Source organism: Pyrus communis, chromosome 9, assembly GCF_963583255.1.
Source record: "Pyrus communis chromosome 9, drPyrComm1.1, whole genome shotgun sequence".
In the NCBI taxonomy this organism is placed as follows: domain Eukaryota; kingdom Viridiplantae; phylum Streptophyta; class Magnoliopsida; order Rosales; family Rosaceae; genus Pyrus; species Pyrus communis.
Window position 1 is genome coordinate 9,537,776 of NC_084811.1, and position 21,821 is coordinate 9,559,596.

Here is a 21,821-nt window from a genome sequence, read left to right on the forward strand (position 1 = left end):
ATCTATCCATTTGCACCCTCTCCTTATTTTTATGCTTTGATGCTCCTTTATTTGCTCAATTATCGAAGCACAAAATAAAATGGAGTGCAAACTGATCAAATGAGAGGGTGAAAATCGTTACCTTACTACTGGTAGAAAATGGAGTCTCTAAGTACTACTGGCCTAATTTATGTTTGAGACATGATCTACGATTCTACAAGATAATCCAAGTTCATATCGTAGAGTTAATAGCTTTGGATGCTATGAAACTTAAGGCCCGCTTGGTATCCTACAAAAAAAAAATTCAACTTTATTTTCCATCAACTCCTTTGTGAGCTGACAGAGGTAAGAGAGAGAAGATAGTGGATCGGAAGAGAGAATAGATTTGGATTCGTAAAGGGTTTGCAACTTAAGTGATTAGAAACATTCAATCGGACACCAAGGTTTTAATTCAATCCCCCGTCCCCAATATTGCTTAAAAGTTTCCAAAATTTCAAAGCTATAGTTTACAACATAATCTAATAACAAATATAACACACAAGTATTACCCACTGGGAATTGAATGATCCTTAAACTTTATACTCTATCATCCTTGTGCTTATTGGGAGGAGCATTATCAAGTCATCAACCTAATCACTGCCATTAACATTTCTAACAAAGTTTTGTTATGTGAAATTTCCCAGTGGATTACAATTAATAGAAAAGTAAAAAAAAATGTAATACTCTGATGTGCTAATTGAAGGAAGCAGCAAGAGGAGGGAAAATTAGCAAAAATATTGTCACCGTTTTATGTCTCCAAATCCATTAAGCAGCCATCAAAGAGATTCCCAAGTGAAATTATTAGCATTGCAGAGCAGACCATCCAAGGTGGGAATCAGAATCACCGCAGCAAATTATTTTTGGTGTCTGATTTTTCCTCTGAGCCCGTCTGACATTTCTGTCAGACAAAACATGAGGTTGAAACAGTTTGATGCCGAAGTTTGAGTTCGATTTTATCACTTATTTATGGCTTTTCTTTAGTTGTATCCTTTTTGGATGCTCCTGTGTTTGCCTTCCTCAGTGGCATGTCGTGGTTGTGCTTTCCCTCGTACGTTGTGATGAAAGCTTTGGGATCATCCGAGACTCTTTCGACATGCTTACGCACATCGCATTTGAGACTGGTACATCTGTAGTAACTTCTGCAAGATCGAAAAAGTTATGGAGTAAGCACCAGCTAGCCACAAAGAACCTTGTGTCCCATTGCAGATGTCATGAATGCAAACGGCAGTTGATGAACAACGTAATCAACTGAATCTTAACACAATCCATAGAGGTTGGTTATACATTTGATTAGGACCTCATTCTAAAAAGTAATGTCTTGAGTTCGGAATACCAGGATAATTCGCTACCTATTTTTTTTTAATCAACAAAAATGGGGGATTCATATTTGAAACCTCATCCGACAACACAAAAAAATCACTAGACTAATAGCACGTTTACTAACCCGTAATCGGAATGAGAATAAGAAATCCAATTCCGATTACGGATTATATCTATGTTTACTAAAATTGGGAGGAATCAAAAGTGCGTGGGGCCCACACAAAATATGGAATTCAATTCTTGAAATTGGAGGATTTGGATTCCCAACATATACAAGGTATTTGGATTCTGGATTGCCCAAGCAATCGGAATGATAATTTTTTTTCCTTTATGACCTCACTTACTTTCATTATTTCCAAGATTATCTTTTTAACCCTAGACTTATTTTTCTGAAAATGCTCCTACCAATTTCTTTCCATGTCCTTCTAGCTCATTAAGCATAATTCTATGCTCATTCACATTATGTACAACTCCATACATATGCTGAAGAGAAAAAACTACAACTTGAGTGAGAAAATTTAGATATTAAAGTCAATACTTAAATTTATAAAAAAAATAAACAAAATCATTTTAGTATGTCTATGAAATAAAAAAGCAATTTAATTTTTTCTTACTATTATGTACTATGTTAAATTTTATTAAAAAAAGTATGTAAAATATTTGATTTGAGACAAAGACATTTTAGTAATCATACTACTTTATATTCTAATTCTGCTGAATTAGTAAACAGTTTTATGGAATTGTATTCCGATTCCGGACAATTTTAGTAAACAACTTCAACAAGAATCTGATTCTGATTCCACCTCATTTCAATTCCTCCTCAATTCAATTCATTTTAATTTGATTACGGATTAATAAACGCGCTATAAGAGCTTGATGTGGACATATGAGACAGGTGAGCGCGTATGCAAGAGGAATATTAGCCAATTGCTCTGAGAGGTGTGGGTACATTTACTAAAACAAGAAAGAAGAGTTTTTCATTCTTTCTGACCTGGGATATGTATTCCCCTTAACAACCTTCTGCCCGTACTTCCTCCAGCGGAAGCCATCACCCGTCATATCAGATTCAACTGAAATTTGCACCACAACACGGGGATCTTGGACATCTTCCCCTGATATCCCTGCTTCATTGGATTGATTCTCACATTTTCTGAAGGAAAATCATAGTTAAACATAGTCAAGAACATTAACCTTGAACACAGAGTATTATGATAGAAATGCTCATCAAGAATCAAGATATTTTGATCGCATTTTAATCCAAATGGTCAAGGTCAACCACGGAGAAGGGAAGCGGCAAGAAAATGGATACAAATGGTTTCACTATCTTAGATCTATCTTGCAAAAGAACGGAGAATTGGATGAAGACCTAAATCATAGAATACAAACTGGATGGATGAAGTGGAAGAGTGCATCGGGTGTGTTGTGTGCCCGTTGTATGCCACTAAAGGTTAAGGAAATTTTTTATAGGACTGTAATAATGTCAGCAATGTTTTATGGCATGGAATGTTGAACGGTCAAGCATCAACATGTACACAAAATGAATGTAGCAGAGATGATAATGCTTCGTTGGATGTGTGGGCACATAAGAAAGGATAAGATTGGGAACGAGAATATCCGAGGTAAAGTAGGAATAGCCGATATTGAAGATAAGATGACAGAAAATCGATTAAGGTGATTTGGATGTGAAATGAAGACCTACAGACATTCCGGTTAAAAGATGCGATTATGAGACTAAAGCTCAAGGCCAAAAGGGTAGAGGAAAACCTACAAAGACTTGAAAAGAGACTCTAAGAAAAGATTTAAAGTATTTAGATCAAACAGAAGACTTTCTGTTAAGTGTGTGGAAACTTTCTGTGGAGTTTATTTAACTTTTCCTTTCAATTTTTAGTCACAGTCAAAAAGCTCACAGCCGGTCACAAATGGCTAATTTAGGACCCTCCATTTGGTACACACTGCATGCTCAATATAAAATCTATAGAATTGCATTTTGCTTATGTGACTTTGATTTGATGGTGTTGGTCACGTTCGTTTATATTATATAAATTCCTTGTTTGGGAACTTAGAAGTAAACACATTTTCGATTCCACCAACTCTGATTTTTGGCTTTTTTTTTTTTTTTTTTTTTTTTTTTTTTGGCTTTGGCTTTGGTGGTATGAGATATATTTGAAAATCTAACACTAAATTTAGGTAAAGTGAACATTATAACAACGGTCCTTTAGTATTAATCCTATTAGAGTAATGGTTTCTAAACTAAAAATTTATTATTATTGATCTCTTAACTCATCAAAACATGCAGTTATAGTTTTTTTCATCAACTCCTTTAGAATTTCATTAAATTGAGTCATGTTAGAAAGACTATTTCTACAATTGGGTTAAAATTAAAGGACCATTGCTTTAATTGGGTTAAAGTTGAAGGATCATTTTTCTAATTAGGTTAAAATTGAAAGACCATTACGAAAATAACTATAATAGCACGTTTTGATGAGTTAAAAGATCAATACTTACAGATTTTTAGTTAAGAGATTGTTGCGTAAATTATGCTAAAGTTAAGTCAACATTTCCACAATAGTAAAAGATTTGACCGACAGTATTGTTTTCATCGTAGAAAGCACGAAGACTGTATCTCATTTGATATGTGGCTTCCATTGATGTTTGGAGGTGCTCTTTGATATATGTGATCTTTTCCTCAATGTTCAAGGGTTTAATAATGAGAATTTTAACGAAAAGTTTTCGGTACTATTTATTTTATCGAAATTATATTTTTATACTACAAAGTCAATCATGATACTATTCACTTTACCCTTTATTTTATCTTTATCGTTAAAACTCAAAATTTTCAAACCTTTTGCATTAATTTTCTTTTTAATATATTCAAAGTATTCCTATAAATTATACAAAGAAAAAAAAAAAACCTTCTTTCAAAAACTTTGACAAAGAATAAACTTTCTTCTTCTTTTTGTCATTGAAGGAGAGAAATAGTAATAAACGAACATATTATAGAGATAGGTTTGAATTTAGTCAAGTTGGATATTATAATTCAATTAGTCAAGTTGATTTGGTTTAAACAGTTTCTGTAACAGTTTGAATCTTTTGTCCCGGAATGAGATAATTTAATGTACAATAACACTTATATAAAAATAAAAAAATAAATAAAAAAAATCATACTATGAAGTAGGATAAGGACTAAAGTGGGGAAATCATAATAATGTGATTTAAATTCACTTTTAGTGATAATCAAATTTAAGACCTCTCAATTATAAGTAAAGAGGAATATCACTAGACCGTAATACTAAGTAACTAGTAAAGAATAACTTGAGGAATATCACTAGACCGTAATACTAAGTAACTAGTAAAGAATAACTTTATGCTTATATATGGTGAGATAGCCGAACTCCAAAATTTAAATTGGAAGGATAGGTCAACAAGGTATATAAAGCTAAAATCCTTTCTCGCGTGCGTGTATATGAAAAATCAAAGATCTCTAAAAATAGGAACTTTGATGTCATGCTAAACAACCACTAATCTAAAAAAAAACTTCACAAATCATGAATCAAATATCGAGATGAGTTATAACCACAAGATCAAAATTCTGATATCATATTAGACAATTACGAAACTCGAAAAACATAACACATATATCGTGAATCAAATACTTCGATGATCTCTATAACTACAAAATCATGCGAGAAAGAAATAAGTTAACCACTCATCTTATTAGAATATATAGTCTTCATAAATTAGATTATATCTCTTTGTTCTTAGGGACTATTGACTTTATGGACCAAGTCACGCAAGAAGTTCCAGATGGCATGATGTGGTGTGTAGTGCGAATGCAAATATTGGTCTTCTTAATGAAGTTATTTATGCCACAAATTCATAAACCTTTGACCTTGGTGGGTCACCGTCCGGACTCCTCCCACAAATTATGGCTTCGCAGACGCTTCTTATATAACTTTTTGAAGAGTACAAAGAATACCTCTGATCCCATGTTCGCTGCAGAATCATGTTAATAAGTCAAGCCTGCAACGTAAAAAAGGATATTACCTAACTCGTTGTCATGGAAGTAGACGTTTCTGCGTTCATGTTAATCACAGTTTAATATGCAGGCAAAAATAATTTCTATTTGCAATTTCTTTATGAACTCTCTCTCTATATGGTCAGACAATGATTTACCGGAACGAAAAAATGACTCCTCATGAAGTGACGGAATGACCAAAGAAAAATGAGATTTTTTTACAGTACTCCAAAGTATGGGATACTTCTAATGTTTTCACTGTTAGATGTTTATTTGGAAATACAAAAATCAAAATTTAAAAATTACAACACCTCGGATATTCCATACTCCAAAACATCAAAGAATTTTAGAAGAATAATGAATTGACAATTTAATATGAACCCGTAACATACCAGCAAAGGCAAAGGATGCGTGAGTTACGGTTAGGACAACAGAAAACTTCCAAAGAGTGATTAAAATTAAGTGGTGGAAAAAGGTGACACATGAAAAGTAGTGTGGTGGTCAAATGTCGGTTTGAATTCTACGTTACAATATCCAAGATGGGCGATGGGCCAAATATCTAAGCTTATTTTAGATCAATCAGCAAGCTTGAAGACTTGAAGTGTCACATTTCCTGTGGTTCAGCTGAAAAATCAATCTAACTATTTGTACACAAATTAGAGTTTGGTACGTGTTAAAAAAAACTTTTGTTAACCATTTAATAACAACTATAATATTGTGGATAAAATTTTTGTACACGACTGATTTGACAAAAATTTACTTACAAAAGAACAAATATAGTTGGCTTAATTTACGAACATTTTGAAAAAAAGGGGAGGGTGTCTGCCAAAGAGCCTATAATGCTCAAGTCAGAAAAGTAATAGAGAGAAAAATAAAACTTGAGAGATATCTGAGTAGTAAGTGGCTGTTACCGTTTCGTTCTTTTGACTTGACTATTTATAGGAAAAACCCTAGCAGGCAGCTGCAAAGGGAAACTGCAGAGCATACTAAGCATTCCTTGATACGTAGGCCAGTCACTACATTCCTGCTAGCTAATAGTTCTGAAGGTCCCTATGTAGGCCAGTCTCTGCATTCCTGCTGGCTAATAGTTCTGAAGGTCCCTGTCGATAAGAGCACAGATGCGCATGACACCCAAAGGAAGACTCTGAAGAGTCGGTGCCCTGACACCATTGACTGTGTATGGCCCACTGACAATACGTATTATTGGCACTCTAGAGAGCCCATAAGGTATGTCATGGGCGACATGCTCATGTAACTCATTCACATGAGATGTCTCGGATAAGGAAAGTTGTTCTATGGATCTAGCTTTCAACAACGTAGAACACATTATGAGATGTTGAAGGGGGTTGGTTGCTCCCAGAGAGCCCATGGTTCGTTAGTGGCATAAAATCTCATTACTTTAGAGTAGATTCTGTCTTATTTCTTTAGAGCAATTTTATGGTCTACTCATAACGTTAAGGAAAAAATTGTCATATTGAGCATATTGTCCACGTGTCATTCTTCTATTGGATTTTGTTAATTTATATCTCCACAAAAATAAGTGAGAAACACTTCAAAATTGAATTGTACAGGAAAGGTCATTTCTTATCAAGGGTTAATATTTAGTGCAATAACAGTTGGATTCTGAGTTCTTTCTTCATCAAAATGGTGTTTTTTTTTAAGTATTTTGATTATGGAAAGGAGTTTTGAGGAGTCTCTTTGCTTTTATGCTTTTAAATGAGTCATTTATGTGTATTCGGCGAAGTGTAGATTGACAATCAAGGAGGTTTAACTCAGGAGCTAAGCAGTGTTCACTACCAAGGGAGTGCAAATTGATCAAATAAGAGGGTGAAAATCATTACCTTACTACTGATAGAAAATGGAGTCCCTAAGTACTATTGGCCTAATTTCTGTTTGAGACATGATCTATGATTCTACAATATGATCCAAGTTCATATCGTAGAGTTAATAGCTTTGGATGATATGAAACTTAAGGCCCCTTTGGTATCCTACAAAAAAAAATTCACTTTTTTTTTCAAATATATTTCTTAAGAACATTCTTGAGAACAATTTTTAAATACACTTCAAAACTTGTCTAGTATAAATTCAAAATTATTTTAAGTATACACAATTAAAAAGGAAAAAAGGGCAGTGATAGAGGTAAGAGAGAGAAAATAGTAGATCGGAAGAGAGAATGGATTTAGATTCGTAAAGGGTTTGCAGCTCAAGTGATTAGAAACATTCACTCGGACACCAAGGTTTGAGTTAAATCCCCCGTCCCCAATATTGCTTAAAAGTATCCAAAATTTCAAAGCTATAGTTTACAACATAATCTAATAACAAATATAACACACAACTATTACCCACTGGGAATTGAATGATCCTTGAACTTTATTCTCTATCATCCTTGTGCTTATTGGGAGGAGTATTATCGAGTCATCAACCTAATCACTGCCATTAACATTTCTAACAAAGTTTTGTTATGTGAAATTTCCCAGTGGATTACAATTAATAGAAAAGAAAAGAAAAAAATGTAATACTCTGATGTGCTAATTGAAGGAAGCAGCAACAGGAGGGAAAATTAGCAAAAATATTTTCACCATTTTATGTCTCCAAATCCATCAAGCAGCCATCAAAGAGATTCCCATGTGAAATTATTAGCATTGCAGATCAGACCATCCAAGGTGGGAATCAGAATCACTGCAGCAAATTATTTTTGGTGTCTGATTTTTTCTCCGAGCCCGTCTGACATTTCTGTCAGACAAAACATGAGGTTGAAACAGTTTAATGCCAAAGTTTGAGTTCGATGTTATCACTCATTCATGGCTTTTCTTTAGTTGTATCCTTTTCAGATGCTCCTGTGTTTGCGTTCCTCAGTGGCATGTCGTGGTTGTGCTTTCCCTCGTACGTTGTGATGAAAGCTTTGGGATCATCCGAGACTCTTTCGACATGCTTACGCACATTGCATTTGAGACTGGTACATCTGTAGTAACTTCTGCAAGATCGAAAAAGTTATGGAGTAAGCACCAGCTAGCCACAAAGAACCTAGTGTCCCATTGCAGATGTCATGAATGCAAACAGCAGTCGATGAACAACGTAATCAACTGAATCTTAACATAATCCATAGAGGTTGGTTATATATTTGATTAGGACCTCATTCTAAAAAGTAATGTCTTGAGTTCGGAATACCAGGATAATTCCCTACCTATTTTTTTTTAATCAACAAAAATGGGGGATTCAGATTTGAAACCTCATCCGACAACACAAAAAAAAAAAAAAATCACTAGACTAAGAGCTTGAGGTAGACATATGAGACAGGTGAGCACGTATGCAAGAGGAATATTAGCCAATGGCTCTAAGAGGTGTGGATACATTTACTAAAAAAAGAAAGAAGAAGAATTATTCATTCTTTCTAACCTGGGATATGGATTCCCCTTAACAACCTTCTGCCCGTACTTCCTCCAGCGGAAGCCATCACCCGTCATATCAGATTCAACTGAACTTTGCACCACAACACGGGGATCTTGGACACCTTCCCCTGATATCCCTGCTTCATTGGATTGATTCTCACTTTTTCTGAAGGAAAATCATAGTTAAACATAGTCAATAACATTAACCTGGAACAGAGAGTACTATGATAGAAAAGCTCATCAAGAATCAAGATATTTTGATCGCATTTTAATCCAAACAGTCAAGGTCAACTACGGAGAAGGGAAGAGGCAAGAAAATGGATACAAACCAGCAGATAACAAACGATGATAAGTAATTATTTTTTTTCAAAGACAATATATAAAGTGCAAATTCAGTGGGAACGGAGGTTTAGATGAGTTAGGGTGAGTATTGGAGATCAGGAAGTACTAAAGAGCGAATGGTTTCGCTATCTTAGATCTATCTTGCAAAAGAACGGAGAGTTTGATGAAGACCTAAACCATAGAATACAAGCTGGATGGATGAAACGGAAGAGTGGATCGAGTGTGTTGTGTGCCCGTTGTATGCCACTAAAGCTCAAGGGAAAATTTTATAGGACGGCAACAAGGCCAACAATGTTTTATGGCATGGAATGTTGGGCGGTCAAGCATCAACACGTAAACAAAATGAATATAGCGGAGATGAGAATACTTCGTTGGATGTGTGAGCACACGAGAAAGGATAAGATTAGGAATGAGGATATACGAGGTAAAGTAGGAGTAGCTAACATTGAAGATAAGATGAAAGAAAATCGGTTAAGGTGGTTTGGACATGTAAAATGAAGACCTACAAACATTCCGGTTAAAAGATGCGATTACGAGACTAAGGCTTAGGGCCAAAGGGGTAGAGGAAAACCTAGGAAGACTTGAAAATAGACTCTAAGAAAAGACTTGGAGTACTTAGATCTAATAGAAGACTTGGCACAAAACCGAGCATAGTGGCGTTCTAGGATTCATATAGTTGACCCCACTTTGTGGGATAAGACTTTGTTGTTGTTGTAGTAAAGTGCACCACCTTTTCAGAGTAAAGCTTGCATAGCTAATCCAAAGTATAGGATTCTGATTTTCGTTTAATGATACATCTTACCTTCTTTTACTTCTAGGCTCACAATCCTCTGCTTCAAGCCCCTTGCTTCCTTCCTCGCATTCTCCACTAAGACCACAAGAATTATCAGGAGCTGCACCACCAGCATTTATTCCTCCACTTGCCAGGGGATCATAACGTAGTAGAGCTTTGCTTTGGTAAAAATGCACCGGCAGTCCAACTTCATTCTGATCTTCTAATCTACCTTCCGAACCTTCATTTCTTTCATTAAGATGACTATTACATAACCTGTTGTTGGTATCTTGACCAGTTCCATCAGAGGCTACGCCTAACCCTTGCGTCCCTGATGAGCTACGCTTTGGAGGTTGAGGCTTCGAATGGTTGTGTTCACCCTTGTAGACAATCTCAGCGATCTGTCCATCCAGAGATCGTTCTACCTTCTTTTTCACAGGACAATTTGGATGCGTGCATTTATAGTAACTTCGGGGGTACTCGCTTCCCTTGACTTGCTTCTGTCCATATTTTCTCCAATTATACCCATCATAAGAAGGCCTATCAGTATTGGCTGTGGATGGTATAATTTTTTGATCCTCTTCCATGTTTTGTGAGACTATTTTCGGAGGCTCTGTTGTCTGATTTGTCTCGGCACATGATGGATTATTATGGCGCAGATTTACACTTTGGGATCTAAAGCTTTTATCTTGATTTGGATGTAGAACATCCGCATTAACTGATGATTGTGTAGATTGGTGGCAGGTATTGAAGTTTCCCTGGTAAGAATGAACAAAAAGGAATTTTAGTTTCAAAATTCGAGTTCAAAAGTTTCACCACATTTTCGGAAGTCCATGTCTTTACACGTTTATTCAGTATACCAAAGATAGTACTGAGGAAACACATACATGTTACTAGAAAAAGAAATGTTCGATTAAATTGCAAACACACAATATCTAGCTACTGACCATATTTGCCAAGACAGAAACGGTTGCCCTTGAAACAACTTTCGCCAATGGTTTATATACCACAGTTGATCTGCTATCTGGTTTCGAAACCTTCTCCAATGAATGTCTATGTGCTCCACCAGAGATATCCGCCTGAAATTTTTTCGCACAAACAGTCAGAGCTAAGGAATTTTTCAAAAGGAACAATCATTTTTTAGTAGAATTAAGATCACCTGGGAAGAAACCAATCCATCAACAGCATGATTCACCAATGGCTTGAACCTCACGGTCTTTGGTCTGATGGCAGAAACAGCAGTTTCAGAAGATACATTAGAGGGAGAGGCATCAATAGCTCCTGCAAGAAGCTCTGTGAAGGACCTAAAGGTGGAACATGTAGGCCTTGAAGCAACTGGTTTAGCTATAACTACACGCTCTGCTTCCTTAATATCCATTTTTTCCAATGATTATGTTATGTTCCAACTAGGTATTTTTTATGTGTGACGTACTAGCATGAGCTAAATGAAAACATGGAAGTCCCATCATCTTATGCCTGGAATACTCTGTATATCTTTCTCCAGAAAGCAATACAAAGAATAGTAATTAACCGACACTTGAGGAGCTGCTACTGCCCATGTTGGCTCAAGATGTGCAAAGTTCAATCGACTTCAAACCTGCATGAGACCGGGATTATATAGAAATACTAAGATAAATAACAAAGTAACAAGACGAAGAGTCAAAGGAGTTTACAGGAGTATATCATTCTACTAAATCACAGAAATTGAAAGGTAAAACCTTGGCTTAATGCATTTATTATCAAGCAAGACAGAGCATTTGGGATTTGGATTTGGGGAATTGGGAAATAATTGCAGAAGAGTCCCTGTACTCTCAGATTCTCATTGCCATTTCAAAATGCATAATTTGAGTAGGAAAGGGAAGCATACAGATTTCGATTTTCCTAACACATGTGTTCACTAGCTGACCGGGATTAGGAATTCTTTCCATCAACTTAGTGATATAAACGACGAAGGTTGCACATTGAAGTCGAGGAACAATTGTACAATCTAGTCCACTTATAACTTATCAAAAACAGATTATGCGCTAACAAACAACCTGCTAGAACACGAGAGCATTCACATCATATAAAAAAACAAACAGCGAAGATGGAACACTGAATAGAATTGGCAGAACCAAATACAGCTCCTGAACACTGTGGTCTCTGACATGTCATTTTCATGTTTTCTACGGCCACGGTTGAAAACATAATGTATTTGATTTCGTAAAAATCGTTGTTTGAGACTGTTTTTTCACTATCCATGAAACAGTTTATCAAAAGATAAGCATATTATCCAAGTTCACATCTTCCTCTTCGAACTAACAAGATCGGTAATATCTCAACTAACCACTTAATTTTATATACGAAATCTCTCGAACTCGACATTAAAACTTGAAGCAATTATAATCCTCTCTCTTCAAAGATCGTATATCGAACCACACATATCAAACCATGACATGTTCAGTACCCTACTAGTGACAAGGGCAACCATATGTGGACAAGATTGTAATCTTACTTTCCCAATCATATAACCTTTCCACAAGTCGGAAATAATTTCTTTCTTTCTTTCCAAGAGAAAGTTGAATGAATTAAAAACATCAAAACAAAAATAAATCTAATAAACACACGCATCAAATTCTCCAAATTATCGAAGAAATTGCAGAAACACAGAATTGAAAACCAACAAATTTTCTTCCAACAAACGTAAAAGAACAAGAAATTAATCTCAATATAAAAAGTTTAAGCCACAGATTTTGAAGAAAATAATATAAGATGCAGATTAGCACTGACCTTCAGAGGTAAGGTAAAAGTAAAATTGAAAAAAATTAAAACTAGTTAACAAATTCCAGAAACTCTAAGAACTAAAACTCTTTGCAGAACAAAAGCAGCAACTGACCTGAATGGCTTCAACTCACAAACCCTGAAATCTGTTGGGTCCACTGAATCTTAAATAAGCCAAGTTTATAACACTTGGCTCAGCCTGCATTACACAACCACCAAAATTTGTAAGAAAAGAAAAGAAAACAAATAAAAATTTCAGCTCCAAAAATAGAATAATTAAAAATATTTATAAAAAAAAGAGCTCGAAAAATACAATAAATTATAAATTATAAAAAACGTGACGTAAAAACCAGAGCTTTTACCTTGGAGAATGGAGATCGAGATCGAGACAGAGACAGAGAAAGCAGAAACAGCTTATGAAAACAAAAATCAGGATTAATCCTGCAAAAGGAGTGCTGCGTCTGTCTTTTTAGAAGCCAAGTACGAACTGCTGCTGCATATGCACCAAAACGCAGCGTTTTCACTGGTGCTGGACTTCCCAAGAGTTTTTTGAACAGTGTTATGGGGAGGGAGGGGGGGAGAGAGAGAGAGAGAGAGACTTCTGCAACAAAATTCCACCACTTTGACACGAAAAATGAAAGTTGAGGATAAACCAATAGTTTTTTCACCTATATTTTAATATTTTTGTAATAAAGTTTGAGTCTTTGGGTTTCAAAATCTGGTATTTAGCAAATGCAAAAATGGGTTCTACTGTGAACAAAAATGAAAACTGAAAATTGGGTTCTTTTTTTTTTTATTTAATTTTTTTTTATTCCTAATTTATTTGTTTCATTCTTGTAGAACTCAAAAATAAAAGTGAGGGAGCAGTGTTGTTGTTGGGTTGAAGAAGAAGCCCTAGAGGGAGGTGGTGGTACGTCCAACTAACCGTCTCTCTTTCTCTTTGACTCTCTGATCCCTTCATATAGTTGTGTTGGGGGGGGGATGGGTGGGGACCTGTAATTGTTTAGAAATTACAATGCACTTGGAGCCCTAATGCTGTCAGCTACTTGGGAATCTGTCATCTACTAGGACACGTGGCAATGTTGGATTTGCTGGGTTCCTAGTAAAGTTTGGGGTTCCTATAATGGTGATACTGATTAGTGAGTCAAAATGACTTGATTAGCCATGGATGTTGAATATGGATGAGGGGAAAGGGTAGGACGAAAGGGTAATTTTGAAAGATTTATTGTGATTACTACCTCTTTATTGTTAAGGGATCAAATAATACAAAATGCCACCTAAGAATCCCCAATGTAAAATTAAAAATGAGGCTGAATTGTAGCAATAGTCTCTAAATTTTAATCTTAGTTTAGTTCTAGTTCTTAAACTTTCGTATTAGTTTCTTTAGTTCTTTAACTTAACAATGTGTTGTACCATTAGCTTTTTCACCAATGTTGTCTATTTTTCCTTTAAATTTAGAGGTATATTAGGAACTTCATCTCACATGACTACAAATGAATTTAAAGTGAGAAATGAGAGAGAAAAAAAATTCTAAAAATATCAGATTTTTTTTGTGTAAGAAAATTGAATACAAAGGATTTTTTTTTTTTTCCTAGTTAAACATGTCATTTGTTAGGTTGTCTAAGTCCAACTATAGTTCGATCTCCTATCAACTTTGAAATCGCATTGCCTAATATTTAGAAGTTGCTAAAGTCCAACTATTTTCATTTTGTATTTTTATAGTTTAAATTTCATTTGTTTCAAGTTTTAGATATTAATTTATAAATTTTCATTTGTTCTTTTATCTTCTTTTATTGTTTTTTGAAGTTTTAAGTTGAAGTTCCTAATGTACCCCTAGATTTAACCCCCCCCCCCCCGCGGGGGGGGGGGAAGACGGCGTTAGTGAAAAGGATGGATGTTGCATCACATTGTTAAATTCAAAGACAAAAGAAGCTAATTATGAGAATTCAGGGACTAAAATTAAACTAGGGTAAAGTACAGAGACCACTACTACAATTAAGCCTTAAAAATGGATTGATTACCATGTTTTGTATTCCCTGCATATTAAGATTATTCAACCCAAACATAAGGATTTTCTTGGGTGCTCAAGAGAACCAGTATTTTGGGTGTTTTAACTATTAGATTTTTGTTTAAAAACATAAAAAAAAAAAATTAAATTAAATGCTAACAGTTAAAACATCAAGAACACCGGACAAGAGCATCCAAGAATTTTTGCCAGACCATATATATGGAAAGTGGGAGATAGTTAGGTATGGGTAGGAAAATCATAAGGGGAGAGTTAGGTGAGGCATAGATGGGTGTGACAAGTAGAGATTTTCTAGAGCATACATGGGTGTGACAAGTAGAGATTTTTCTAGAGTATAGATCAGGAGACATTGATCTCAAAAACATTATCCCTAAAGGCCTTGGAACAGAGAAATCATGAATCAAAGACAAGTAAAGTTATGAATTTATTTTTACTTTTCAGTTATTAGATTATAAAGTTTAATGTGGAACTAACTCTTGTTTTTTCTGTATGTGATAACAAACACAAGGAAGTAATGAATTAAAATAATTATTATACTTATGTTGTACAATTAATACTACGATATAGTAGTATTTTTCTTCATTTATAAGTGAAAGATTTCATGTTTCACCACATTGATTGCGAGAACGTATAATATTTGTGCTGAGTATGATACTTAGTTATGGCTAGCTCGCTTGGTGGCTTAGTCTGATCCCCATTCTTTTAGAGTGGAATATCCCCGCATTTTGAACTAGAATATCGTTGTGGAAAACAATATTCATGTGTTAATAAACACACAAAAGTTAAGAATAAGAATAATTTCAATATTCAATCTATGTAAGTAAACATGTCATAAACTCTTAAAAATAAATGATCATGGTTATAACCATGAACCACTAAAAAAAATACTTTTGACTTCTAATTGAGTCCAAGAAAATTCACTTGGAAAAAAAAAATAAATAAATAAAAAGCCTTCAAGCACTCTTAAGACTAATAAAAATTATATTGGAAATGGTGAAAATTTAGATTGAAGAATGATAGAAACTAAGAAGTACCATATATAAATCTATAATCTATCTATACTTCATATGTATTTAATTTAAAGGTTTTTTCTGTTAAAGTCAATAGATTCTTTTGTATTTAAGGATATATCAAGAGTAAATTTCGTTTTTGGGCTAGATCAGTGAATTATTTTTATTAATTAGTTTAAGACCAATGGCACGGGGCTCGTGTTTTATGTGCTTCCTTAGTTTGTGCATGAAAATACTATTTAACCCATACAAAGATTAAAAGAATATTTTGTACTCTCTCTCCTTCACTTCTCTGACTCTTGCTCTTGATAACCCAAACAAATTTATGAAATTACAAGAAATCGACGATGATCTCTACCGCGAATGCCAATCGATTTTGTTTCGAGTTGTTCAATTTCATCTTGAATCCTTTTAATTTGCTGTGAGATCCGTTTGAGATCCGTTTGTCTCCACCACCGCTACTATATCACGTTTTGGTGGGAAATCTGCATAGACTGCATTGCAATTTATGTTTCACAATGCAAACTGCACTGCAAAGTCTGAATTTACTACAACATCGCGATTGACATGATTCCTTCCAAAACATGAACGACATTCACGAAATCATGAAGCGATTGATGGCGGCAAGGTTTGGGAAGGAGTGGTTGCATGTGTATATCAACTATTAAAGAATTAAGAAATGGATACTGCGATGGAACATCCGAATTAAAATGTAAAAAGTAGAACCAGGAAACAAACACTGCAACACAGTGTCTGAATCCAAATGCCAAAAAAAAAAAAAAAAAAAAAAAAAAGGAACAAGAAACGAACATTGTGTTGCAGTGCCTGAATCCAAACGTAAAAAACAGAACAAGAAACGGACAATACACCGCAACGTCTGAATTTAAATGTAAAAAACAGATACAAGAAATAGAGTCGAATCCAAATGTGAAAAACAAAACAGGAAAAGGATATTGTGTTGCAGTGTCTGAATCCAAATGTAAACAAAAACAAAGCAGGAAATGGACAATGCAATGCAGTGTCTGAATCCAAATGTAGAAATCAACAGTCACGTGTGGTGTTAAGCATAGAAGGCATGTGAGCGATGAAAACAAATAGAACCGGGAAACGGACACTTCAACGTAGTGTATGAATCGAAAAATAAAAAAAATACCAGGAAACAGACACTGCATTACAATGTCTGAATCCAAATGTAAAAACAGGCACGTATAAGACATATGAGTGATGGAAAAAACAAAACTATGAAATGGACACTGCTACACAGCGTTTGAATCCAAATGTCAAAAACAGACTTAGGAAACAAACACTGCAACGTAGTGTCTGATCTATATTGACCTATTTCAAGATATAAAAAAATATGAGAAATGGGGTGTCAGTTGAAGTGGGTGCCAGCTGAAGTGGGTGCCAGCTGTAATGGCAGATTCTATAATTTTTGTTTATTTTAAATGCATTTAAGTGTTACAATGCATGATTAACCTATTTATAATTAATATAAATATTGTTGATCTATTGTCAATATGATAACTTTGTATTGATTTTATACAAAATCACTCTTAATTTAATTGCTAATATATAATTATTTTTTAATACACGTGACATCATCACAATATAAGATATGTAGGCCCACATATGTGCCACGTAATTAAACTAAAGAGATTTTTTTTACGGAAGTCAACGGAATGGAGTAATGCTCCACATTTTGAGCCAGTTTGGAATTTCTGTTATTAAAATAATAATAAAATAAAAAATAAAAAAAATAAAAAAAAACTCTTTTAAGAATAATTAACTGTAAAATAAAGCAATTGAGTGTTTGATAAAATGCTTTTAGAATAATCAATTGTAAAATAAAGACTGAGCGTTTGATAAACATCCCTTTGAAAGTGTTGTGAGTATTAAAAAAAGTGTAAAAACGTTTGGTAAATTTTACTATAAAAATGATAATTTTATATAATGACAGAAATGAACATAGTAGTGGGGTGGTGGCATCGACAATGGTGGCGTGGATAGTTGCAGTGATGGAAGTGGCAATGGTTAAGGTTGGTGCTGGTGCCAATAATAGGGGGTGGTGGTTGGGTGTAGAGGTATCAGTAATGGTGGCGATTATGGCGACAATGATTGTAGCGTTGTTGGTGGTGGTGGTGATGACGACGGTGGTATAAGGCTGGTGGTTGCAGTCGTAGATGGTGGCGCCCATTTGTTCTCCAAAGGAGAAAATATTGTATAATAAATAATATCATTTTTATAATTTCATAAAAGCAGCTTTAAAAGCAAACTACATGTTGTTTTTAAAAGTTCCGCTGTTTGGAGGCCAATGCTCTAAAAAATAAGTACGATATTTTATTTTTGCTAGACTTTTGTATTACTTAACTTTAAATTGAAGCAATTTTTTGTGAAGAAAAACAATACCAAATAGGACATTACCCAAAATTTTAATTAACTAATTTTTAATTCAAGGAAGAAATCAAAACTAGGACCTTAGTTCAAGGACCAATTCTAATTTATTTTAGGGAAAATTAGAATCCCCATCACTTTTTTAATACTCTTTAGATTAAACATTGGTTCTAATACAAAATTTGATTAGGACGCCTAAACAATAGCCATGTCAGCATTTTTATATTTATCTAGATTACAAGTCATTATTGTGTTTTTTTAATTTAATATATTAATTATTAAATTTCATATATATCCTTTTATGTAGATATATTTTTGTACGTGCCTATTCTTTAGGAAGCCGGTTCTCCCACGTTTTTTTAATTCAATCCCATCTATGAAAGTCTCTTACACGTGAAACAAAACCTACCATTGGATGTGCTGCCTCATTACATTCGTTTAATCAAAACCCTCGACTTCGAAAGACAATCAAAATCAAGGCACCCAACTAATGATTGAATAAAAATCAGTAACTGGAACCTGAATACCAACGTCGACCTTGGTACGAAAAGAAGGCGTCTGAAACTTATGGTATGTTCATAGGAAGGAAGTACCGCTGGAAAATAAAATTCACTAGAAAAATAACATTATAAATATCCTTAAATTCAAATCCTTCTGATATTCAACAAGTATTCTACTTGAATTAAAACTCTGAGACATAGTTAGCAAGAATATAGGAAACTTGTGTGCATTTTGGGGGTGAAGAAACTGGATACAGCAAAGAGATATGTTAAAGGCTATGGAAAAATATGTAATTTAGGTACATTACAATGGGTTAATTAACATACGCATTGTCACATCCCCGCCCGGGGTGGATCACTTCCCGGGCCCGCTCCACCACCGTAGCACGATATTGTCCGCTTTGGGCTTACCATTCCCTCACGGTTTTGTTTTTGGGAACTCACGAGCAACTTCCCAGTGGGTCACCCATCATGGGATTGCTCTAGCCCCCTTCTCGCTTAACTTCGGAGTTCCTACGGAACCCAAAGCCAGTGAGCTCCCAAAAGGCCTCGTGCTAGGTAGAGATGAGAATATACATTTAAGGATTAGTCCCCTGGGCGATGTGGGATGTTACAATCCACCCCTCTTAGGGGCCCGACGTCCTCGTCGGCACACATGACCATGGTTAGGCTCTGATACCAAATTGTCATATCCCGGTCCGGGCAGGACCACTTCCCGGGCCCGCTCCACCACCGTAGCACGATATTGTCCGTTTTGGGCTTAACATTCCCTCACGGTTTTGTTTTTGGGAACTCACGAGCAACTTTCCAGTGGGTCACCCATCATGGGATTGCTCTAGCCCCCTTCTCGCTTAACTTCGGAGTTCCTACGGAACCCGAAGCCAGCGAGCTCCCAAAAGGCCTCGTGCTAGGTAGGGATGGGAATATACATATAAGGATCATTCCCCTGGGCGATGTGGGATGTCACAATCCACCCCCCTTAAGGGCCCAACGTCCTCGTCGGCACACACGACCAGGGTTAGGCTTTGATACCAAATTGTCACATCCCCGCCCGGGGTGGATCACTTCCTGGCCCCGCTCCACCACCGTAGCACGATATTGTCCGCTTTGGGCTTACCATTCCCTCACGGTTTTGTTTTTGGGAACTCACGAGCAACTTCCCAGTGGGTCACCCGTCATGGGATTGCTCTAGCCCCCTTCTCGCTTAACTTCGGAGTTCCTACGGAACCCGAAGCCAGTGAGCTCCCAAAAGGCCTCGTGCTAGGTAGGGATGAGAATATACATTTAAGGATCAGTCCCCTGGACGATGTGGGATGTTACGGAACCCGAAGCTAGTGAGCTCCCAAAAGGCCTCGTGCTAGGTAGGGATGGGAATATATATATAAGGATCATTCCCCTGGGCAATGTGGAATGTCACACACATGGCACCAAATTGTAGGAGAATGTTTAATCGAATTGTTAAATTGAACAGATGTTTAATCTAAGAAGCCTAAAAATGAGGGGTCTATATCAAAATGCCCCTTTATTTTACTCTTAAAATTAATAATTTCACCCCACGTATTTAGAGGAAAAGCCTTCTTCCATTTCCACATGCCACCTTAATTCCTCACACACCTCTTTCATCAAATTATGAAGATGGTAAATAAATAGGATTATAGGACATTAGCATTTGTTATCCTATATTTTACAAACACACACACTAAATTAAATCACTAGAAAAGAAAAAAGGAAAAAAAAACAGTGTCAACCTCCAAAAGTTGATGGATTGGTAGAAAGAAGATACTTCTATATAAAAATACAAAGAGACAATGCACAAAAAGATGAATCCCATTCACTAAAATCATAGGCTGCAAAGAATTCTATAAACTCCTGCAATAATAATCCACCATGCATGTTCTACTAGTAGGAAGTTGCCAGAGTTCAGATCCTTATTAGAGAAGGGATAGGGGTGGGGACGGAGATATGTTTGTTTCATCCCCAATTCCCGATCGATGTACTTTTGGAGATACACAAAATGAACTCTTCCTTATAAACCCTACCCTTCTGCATTTATTTGCTTATTTTCTTCTTCTTGTTATTTTCCACTTTCCTTAGTTTGGAATAATTAGTAGCTTGGTGAACAGTGGGAGGGAGTGGTACTTTCTTTTTCATATAATGGAGAATCGAACACTTTAGTAAATAAATAAATACATCTCTGCAGTGCCTCAGCAGGTCTAGACGCATTTTCTTAATTTTCAAATGTCTATGCATTAATCGAGATGGTGACCAGCCACCTAGTGCCGCCCAAACCCGCCTAGACACCTGCCTAAGTTGCAACTCACTTAGATAAAAAATAGATAACTTTCCTTTTGCATTTTATTGTTTCCAATAAATTGTAAGAGACTTATTGAACACTTAAATAAACACACATTATATGTTTGCTCCCTATATTTTCATTATGTTCCAATACTTCATAATATATATATATATATATATATATATATATATATATCATTCTATTTTCTAGCTTATGATGAAATTATATATATATTTAAGTATAAACAAACACTTATTTACACAAAATACAATAGATTTACTTAAATCCGCCTAGGTATTAGACCCCATCCTACCGCCCGACTAGCGCCTTTTAGAACCTTGACTTTTAGATGATGAAACTATATATGATGCTTATTATTCTTGTGTTTTCTAATGAACTATATATTAATGTTTGTTGTAGTTTTTAATCAAGAGATATTGACGATGACTTGGGTCTAATTTTTATTTTACTTCCTTTTCCATCGATCTCATGTCTCTAATCAGTACGTAATTCGATCTGGAGGCACTTTATGATGATGTATACTTTTATTTCGTGGATAGGAAGAGGCACTTATGATTTCTATCTCCACTAGTGACCATACGAAGCCACCTAGCTAATAGATAACCACTTTGACGGACAAAAAATTTCATTTGTACAAACCATAATTATACTTCATAGAGAATAAAATTATAGACTTGGCAATGACATATGCATGCGAGTGGCTTATTTGAATGTGTAACTAATATTTTCCATTTTAGATACATTTATCCAAATTAGTAACTCAATTAACAGTAAAAGTAAAATGAAACTAGTTGGTTGATAATGTTTTTAATCCGTTTAACATTTCTCCATCCATTTAATGTTTTTACACCCCGTTTAATATCTTTTTCAATCAAATACAAATGAGAATTAAACCAGTTGACGAGAAGTAAGTTGACAAACCCTGTCCACCTAAAAAGAGAAAGTATAAATATAATAAGGA

At 35.3% G+C, this 21,821-nt stretch overlaps 1 protein-coding gene across 2 annotated transcripts; it reads right to left on the reverse strand.

The window, feature by feature from the left end:
- Nucleotides 1–7,512: 7,512 nt before the first annotated feature.
- On the reverse strand, nucleotides 7,513–13,526 carry LOC137745562 (WRKY transcription factor 44-like). 2 transcript variants are annotated; one of them, XM_068485530.1, is made up of 7 exons: nucleotides 12,979–13,526; nucleotides 12,732–12,815; nucleotides 11,016–11,453; nucleotides 10,804–10,935; nucleotides 9,887–10,614; nucleotides 8,750–8,908; nucleotides 7,513–8,327 (listed from the first exon to the last, which is right to left on the reverse strand). In XM_068485530.1, exons 3-7 carry the CDS (start codon nucleotides 11,232–11,234, stop codon nucleotides 8,153–8,155), a joined length of 1,413 nt encoding a protein of 470 aa, XP_068341631.1. In that variant the 5' UTR covers nucleotides 11,235–11,453; nucleotides 12,732–12,815; nucleotides 12,979–13,526; the 3' UTR covers nucleotides 7,513–8,152. The 2 variants fall into 2 exon arrangements, with proteins under 2 accessions (XP_068341631.1, XP_068341632.1); XM_068485531.1 differs by lacking the exons at nucleotides 12,732–12,815; nucleotides 12,979–13,526 and adding an exon at nucleotides 11,575–12,657.
- Nucleotides 13,527–21,821: the final 8,295 nt, after the last annotated feature.